Below are 7,127 nucleotides of genomic sequence, written 5' to 3' on the forward strand. Positions count from 1 at the left end.
AAACATAGAGAGATCAGACACATTAACTTTAATGGTTAATATACTTGAACGTGTTGAAAACCTCATCACTTCTTTGTACTGTTCTTTCCACAAAGTGGAATAATTGTACATCTTCCGTGACTTTAAATAACAAGAACTGGGTGTACAAATGTAAAATTATTTGGGATTGGTGTCCACAGACCCGGCTTTTAAGCGTAGTCCACAGATTTTCAATAGGGTTGAGGTCAGGGCTTAGACTAGTCTCTTCCAGAAACTTTTCTAAACAGCTGCAGATTCCACGATCATCAGTTTAAAGAACTGTACAACTTATCTGGGCATGTCAAAACTTTGCCAAGGTCTGGAAGAAGACCCAAACTGTTACCCTCAAAAAGAGGAAGCTGGTTAGAAGCAACCCATGAACCATCAAGGCTCAACCCCTTCATGAACTGGAAACTGCTGAAAGACCAGCATTACTGTCCACAGTGAATAGAGTTTTATATCACAAAGGACTGAGAGGATGCCAACCAAGAAAGTAGCCCCTGCTCCAAGGTTAACACCTTCAAGCCTGACTAAAAGTTGCAGCTGCCCACATGGACAAGCAAAATGTTTTGATGGTCAGATAAGACAAAGACTGAACTATTTGGCCACAACGACAAGCGCTATGTTTCCAGCGTAAAGGTGAGGTTTTCAAGCCTAAAAACAGTGTGCCAACTCTCAAGCATGGTGGTGGTAGCATCATGCTCTGGATGGAATGGAATGAGATGGAATAACAAAGTTGGAAGAATACCTTAAAATTCTTCAACTTCACTGCAAAACAACAACTAGATGGTTAAAATGCGGATATTTGGCCAAGAAGAGTGGCAAATATCCAGTCGGAATTATGCCAGAAGCTTGTTGGTGGCTAAAACAAAATATATAAAGTTATGCAGAGTGTAGGCTAATTTCCCACAGACAGTCATTTGATTCATCATAAATTTAAAATCATTATAGCACATTTGAATAAAACGTCCACTGATTTCTAACAGAAGTCAGCGTGCTTAAAGTGGTCAAAGCTGAGCCACGTGGGACAATTAAATACTGAGCTTTAGTTTTCAGCCTTGTAATGAGCATTAAACCCTCAGCTAGATGTTTAATTTCACTTTGATCACTTATCTGTTAGTTAGGAGAAGATTGCTGCTGAGTGTGATGTAGCCAGTCAGAACACAGGTATGCGGGTCAAATACGCGCCGACAGGTGGCAAACAAAGCACATGCCACTATTCCTGAGTGTGCCCATCTCACATTGGTGTTTTAGTTTTAGTGCAGTAGCCACCGTTCCATTTTTATCTCTGCCAAGATAAACAGATATAACAAAAAAAAGTCCTGTGTTGCTACCACCAAAGGCCTCCAGAATGCTGGGATAAGAAGGATGAAGCCATTATAGTTTGTCAATCATGGCATAATGACACTAATGATAACGACAGCCATGGTTTGTTTTGCTACTCGCCTCAAACTGTGCCGAAACGACACGCAGTGGTGACTACTTCTTATGCAACAGTGTTTTTAAAACGAGAACTGGGCATCAAAGTCATTTTTAACTTTGACTTTTAATTTATGATACTTTCACTATCTTAATCTTGCAGTTTCTGCACAGTCTCCGAAAAGGCCAAACACGCCCATGTTTTCTGACCATTTAATTATGAGGAAAAATAGCAAACATATTAAAAGCCTTTCAAGTGAGACTTCTTTCTACAAAGCTTTTAGTGCATGACAGATGTCAAGCTGATTTTAAAGTAACGTATAATTAAACCTAGTGAAAAAAAACAGATTAAAAGAGAGAAATACAAAACTAGAAATCATGCTCTGAACCCCAATATTGAACAGCTATGATAAACTGCTCCTCTAGTGCTCCAATTTGCCATCTGTCGAATCATAAAAGAACAGACTGATTTATTTAACTACCCTCGCAGCAGAGAGAGGGTTTTTGTCATTCCTGTGAGAATACTTCATATAAACAAACTTCATTCTGTCTCTTTTTTGGCTCGTAGCTTGGCAGCACCGAGTGGGTCATAGACTGTGAGTAGGAAGGAGACACTGGTGAAGAGGGCTGGTTAAGGAGATGAAATAGCTTTTACACAGTCAGAACAGTGCAGTAATGAAGTGCCCTTGAAGAGGGTTACACAATTAGTAGAGCCTGGATTGGATCCATGCATTACCGGGTGCTATCAAAATAGTCTGAATGCAGTGGATGGTGAGGCTGGACTTTAGCATGGAAAGATGGAAACCACATGCATGCTTTAGACATTTTCTGGGTCTGCGAGGAGAAAATTGCCTTTCCACTTCTTTGTTTTTCAATTTGCAAAGGTCATAGACCACATGTCAGCCTTTCTTGTCAAATTGGTTAAAGGCTAGGACAGGAAATCTACTCCCACCTCTCAGCATTTACTCAGCAACATGTTATCTAGCTCTTTCAAAGCCCAGAAACTGCATTATCCTGCTTTCTTAAGATCGACTAAAGATAAGTGAGAAATCAAGCACATGCTTTTCAAGCTCTGGAAGATAAAACGCTACCATTACAGAAAAAAGAAAACAAGATAAAAAGGGTAAATAAAGAGATAAAGGGACTCCAGACCACAAAGTTATCAAGTCCTTTTTTCTTTAATACGTTCGGTGCCCATAACAGGTCCCTTTTTAGTAAGCTACATTTATTACCCACAGAACTCTTTGACCAGTAACAAACATTATTTTATTCAATTTTTAATAACTAAAAATGATAAAATAATGATTGTTACTGAATGTTGATTCAGCATGACTGTGTCTTTGTGCAAAACATTTTAGTCAGCCCTCAGATCTTTACATTTTGCTTCTAAGGAGAAAGACTTCCAGTTTTTCAAAGCCGTCTTTAACAATAGTTTTCCAGGTTTTCAAAGTTATTCCTTGGCAAACATCCAAAGAAGAGCTTTAAATGTCCTTCAAGAAGGTTTTTGAAATATTCCTAAAACTACATAAAGAAATTACAAGAGAGCTTGAAAGAGTTCAGCCTATGTTGAAGAATGAAGGTGGCCATACCAACGGCTGACTTTGTTTGCCTTACATACTGTGTTTACATATATAATTGCAAACGTTTCAATCAATTGTTGCATCTATTATAACTATTATAATAAAATGAAGTGAGAGATCGCTCAAGACTTACTGTACTGTACTTTTATTTTTAATTAAATGTGTCACACGTACACTCTACTAGGATAATACCTTCTTATACAGCTGATACAAAGAGTGTACAAATATTAGCACTCACCTGTAGATGCCCACTCCACTCCACGAACCCAGTCTTCATGTCCTTGCAGGGACATGGCTTTCTGCAGCTATTGTAGAGGAATTAAAAAGGGTCAGACACTGCCCTCTAACTGTGGAAATTCAAAGGAAAGCATACACACAAAGAACATAAAAGAGCATTTCCTGAAAGAAATATCAACCCGAGCTTACCTGCCCATTGGCCTGCACATAGAGATGCACCCGAGAGTCATCACCCCCACAGGCCAATATGGGAACTGTGAGAAGAAGTTTTCACACAGTCACAAAAGCACGCGCATACACACACACACACACTCTCGCTCTCACAGCAGGCTTCATGCATTTACATCCCCATCTAGGTTTTATAAACAGAAGCGGAATGGAAAGGAAGCAGCACAGCATGAATCAGACAGAAAAGCGTGTAAAATTGCGAGGCAAAATGACGCGAGACACTTCAAACGGAGACAGAGTTTTGAATATTTGAATATGACGTTCAGTTACAGGCTCTAAAGCAGTCATGTAAATTGAGATGGATGACAAGAGAGGAAAAAAGAATGTATGTGTGAGTGTGTGTGTCTCATAACTTAAGAGATGTCTATGGATGAACGGCTTAGGCTTACCTCTGCTGCCTGGCAACAGTACCAGAGAGACATCCATCATGAAACCGCTGCCAAAGGACAAGTTATGAAGGCACTCAGCTGAGCAAAGGAAACATACATGAAATTAAACTTTAAACATGATGTAATAACAGGAAATAATTTAAGATAACACAGATGACATTATACATGTGGACACAAAGTTTCCCCCCCGTCTCCCCACGTTGATGAAGAAAGTACATTTCGAGCCACTGCTCTTCAAACAGCACCGATCTGAAATAGACTGTATTCTTAACTGGGAATATAACCCAAGGTGATGCCTAGTGCACAAAAACGCACGCTTGATCTCGACAACTGTCAGGCTTCATTAATGTTTTTCTGCACTGAGAACTGGACGAGAACTCTCAGCAAAGAGGAGACGTTACGGGGGACAGCTAGAAACAAGGAAAGGATCATGGATGACAGACAGGAACACAAAGATGCTCACATTTTTTACCAGGGATAATTATACAGCTTTGTATGATACGTGGTATAATAAATTCTATCTCAAATTTGGCCTTTTTATTTCTTTTTTAAATCACCAGCAAGTTGTTTTACCTACATTTATAAACATACACGTTACCCTTTAGAAGAACAATCAGATAATGAAGCCTTTAGATGTTCAAGGGGAATTTATGACTCTCGTTAGGAAAGTCTGAGGCTCGTTCAGTTTGCAAGGTGATCAGTACCTGTAACCAATTATTGTGCACATGGTGACTTAGTTTTAAGATTTATATCAGAGAGAAGAGTGAGTTAGTTTGGAAGCTTTGAGGGTAAAGCTTTACAAATAAATGCATATAATTCTTCTTAAATGTAAGTAAGTCCACTGAACCATGAAGACAGTCTACTGTAAGTGCTGTGGCATACATGACAAGCCTAAATAGTTTTGCAGCACAGCGCTAATCATGTTACAAACATTGCCATGCTCTCTGAAAGCCATTACTAGACAGTTAATCAGAAACAGTATGATAAACTCAAATAATTAACATTTTATGTGTCAGTTAATAGTTGGCATATAGAGGGGAAAGGATCCTGAAGCATTCTAGCTTGTGGCTGTAGACCCCCTACGTTTCCAGGTCATGTAATTTACTTAATATCTTGTGAAATCTTAAAAGACACAAAAATGTTTTGTTCTTTTAAAGCTCTTCACAAATGATTGTTTTTTCTTTGTGGTAAACGCTATGCAGTGCTACCACTTTAGGGATCTCTGTTGAAACACATCAAACAATATGTGAAGAGTGAACTATGGATCTTTAGAGTAGCCATGCCTCATAAGAAGAAGACATAACTTCTGACTAATCACACTCCTAACCAGCTCCATATTGTTTCAGACTGAACTGCAGTAGCTTTGAATGATTCATCGTTCAAAATTATCCTTATTTAGCATATCTTTGGTCTTGATGCAGCCCCTCAGTTCATCCACTGTATGAAATAAGATCTTCTAGCTTCTCTCCTTTTAATTCAATTACTCTTGATTTTGTGTCGGGCTTCTGTGATTATGCTGCGTTCCAGTTACAAAGGAAGTTAGCTGTTGGGAACTCGGGAGTGACTCCTGAGTTAATGAATTCCAGGAAAAGCGTATTTAGCTTATTTAGTGAGCCACAAATACACAACAGTGGCAGGACAGAATATTATTATGTGTTTACTACTGTTTATGGTCATTGCAGCCATCTCAGACTATTAACTCTGGGTTCTTGGGGCTGCTTCAACATCCTAAGCAGGAAATCCAAGCTGAGGGGCTGTTCCTCTCTATGGGAACATCATTCCTTTGGTCAAGTTTAATATAAGCAGAACTGTACTGTAACTATCAATTTCAGGAATCACAGCAACTGTAATTGATGAATGAATCAGTCACTCTTTTTTTGTCTCTTACCTTCTTTGGCATCACAGCAGAGCCAGAGTTTAACTGTGGAGTCTGATGCTGAGGAGGCCACCAGTATCTTTGAGCCCTCCACGTAGATGGCATCAGCAGCACATACTGGACCAGTGTGGCCCTTACACTCAACAGACTGGATAAACTGGAAACATCACATTTTAGTTATTTTTTTAATCCACCTGTGCTACCCTATATGCTGCCAAATCATGATGGAGATCACTTCAGAAAGTATGGCCATTATTATGGAGAGGAATCAAACATTTCTCCAGGGAGCATGCACTTGCTTTACTAGCTGTTTAAAGAGGTGGCAAGGTGTAAGAAACAGTATGAGCAATATGTGCTGCGGGTGCTTCACCTTTCCATCCTGTTGAGCCTCCCAGAGGATGAGCCGATTGTCTGATCCTCCCGAGACTAGATGACCCTCTGGAGCTGTGACAATAACAGTAACACGGTTTTGATGGTTTGGCGTACATAACACAGTAACAACTAGTGTAAACATAAATTGTGTAGCATATGGTAACGTTTTTGGAATATAGTTTCTCAATGTGCCAGGAGTCTCTGGAAAGCTCGCTGTAGGCTTGCTGCAGAATAAGGTGACTAACCTGCACAGTGTCCTGACAGGAACACAGCTCAACACGAGTGCAACCTCTGCGAGGCTCTTAAAGAACAGCTACCTTTGTGGCAGCACGAGCAGCATTGGATCAACAACGGAAACACACACACACACACACACACACACACACACACACACACACACAAGCAGTTTGACAGCCATCAGCTCCATTCTCTCCACTCACCGCTGTCCTCTCTGTGAACCCACTGGACCGCATTAACTCTGCCGGTGTGTCCGTTTAGAAGAGCTACAACTCTCCTCTCCTAAAGAAAGAACAAGTTTACTGGAGTAATAAAAAAAATATCGGCCCATTTAAATCTTCAGCATGCTCGTCGCTGGCTGTGACAGCTAACAGCGGATTCTCAGTACAAGGTGACGGCCTGTCCTACCTCTGGGTCGTATAGAGCCACCGAGTTACATGTCCCATAAGCGATAGTTCCTCCGCGACCCCAAGAAACAACGTTTGGCGTCCTGTTTGCACAACAAGCTACATGGCATGTTTCAATTACGGCCGCCGCCATCTTGAAAGCTGAAGTTGTGGAGTTACTGTAAATGTGGCCGGGGCTAAACGGTACCATTGTGACAACGGTTCCACATTTTGAGCACAGTGAATTTTATTTTTTAAAACAATTTACACACGTCTATAATGTGACTTTTTAAAATAATATTAATATTTTAATTACAATATGGGTGCTTACTATGGACTAGTGACAGATATCTCGGGGAGGATTAGTTGTAGTTGCGCTACCGAT

General features: G+C 40.2%; 1 protein-coding gene across 1 annotated transcript in view; it reads right to left on the minus strand.

Moving 5' to 3' along the window:
• Positions 1–6,898, minus strand: part of elp2 (elongator acetyltransferase complex subunit 2) — a 34,149-nt gene extending 27,251 nt beyond the window's left edge. The window contains exons 1-7 of the mRNA XM_087835212.1: positions 6,765–6,898; positions 6,560–6,638; positions 6,118–6,191; positions 5,760–5,904; positions 3,872–3,949; positions 3,444–3,508; positions 3,256–3,322 (exon numbers count right to left, since the gene is read on the minus strand). Coding sequence (XP_087691338.1) covers positions 3,256–3,322; positions 3,444–3,508; positions 3,872–3,949; positions 5,760–5,904; positions 6,118–6,191; positions 6,560–6,638; positions 6,765–6,896 — 640 coding nt within the window. The 5' untranslated portion in view covers positions 6,897–6,898. The remainder of the gene's footprint in view (positions 1–3,255; positions 3,323–3,443; positions 3,509–3,871; positions 3,950–5,759; positions 5,905–6,117; positions 6,192–6,559; positions 6,639–6,764) is intronic.
• Between the last annotated feature and the right edge of the window lie 229 nt (positions 6,899–7,127).

The sequence above is a fragment of the Neolamprologus brichardi genome, chromosome 22 (genome assembly GCF_056152115.1).
Source record: "Neolamprologus brichardi isolate AB-2024 chromosome 22, ASM5615211v1, whole genome shotgun sequence".
NCBI classification, from domain to species: Eukaryota; Metazoa; Chordata; class Actinopteri; order Cichliformes; family Cichlidae; genus Neolamprologus; species Neolamprologus brichardi.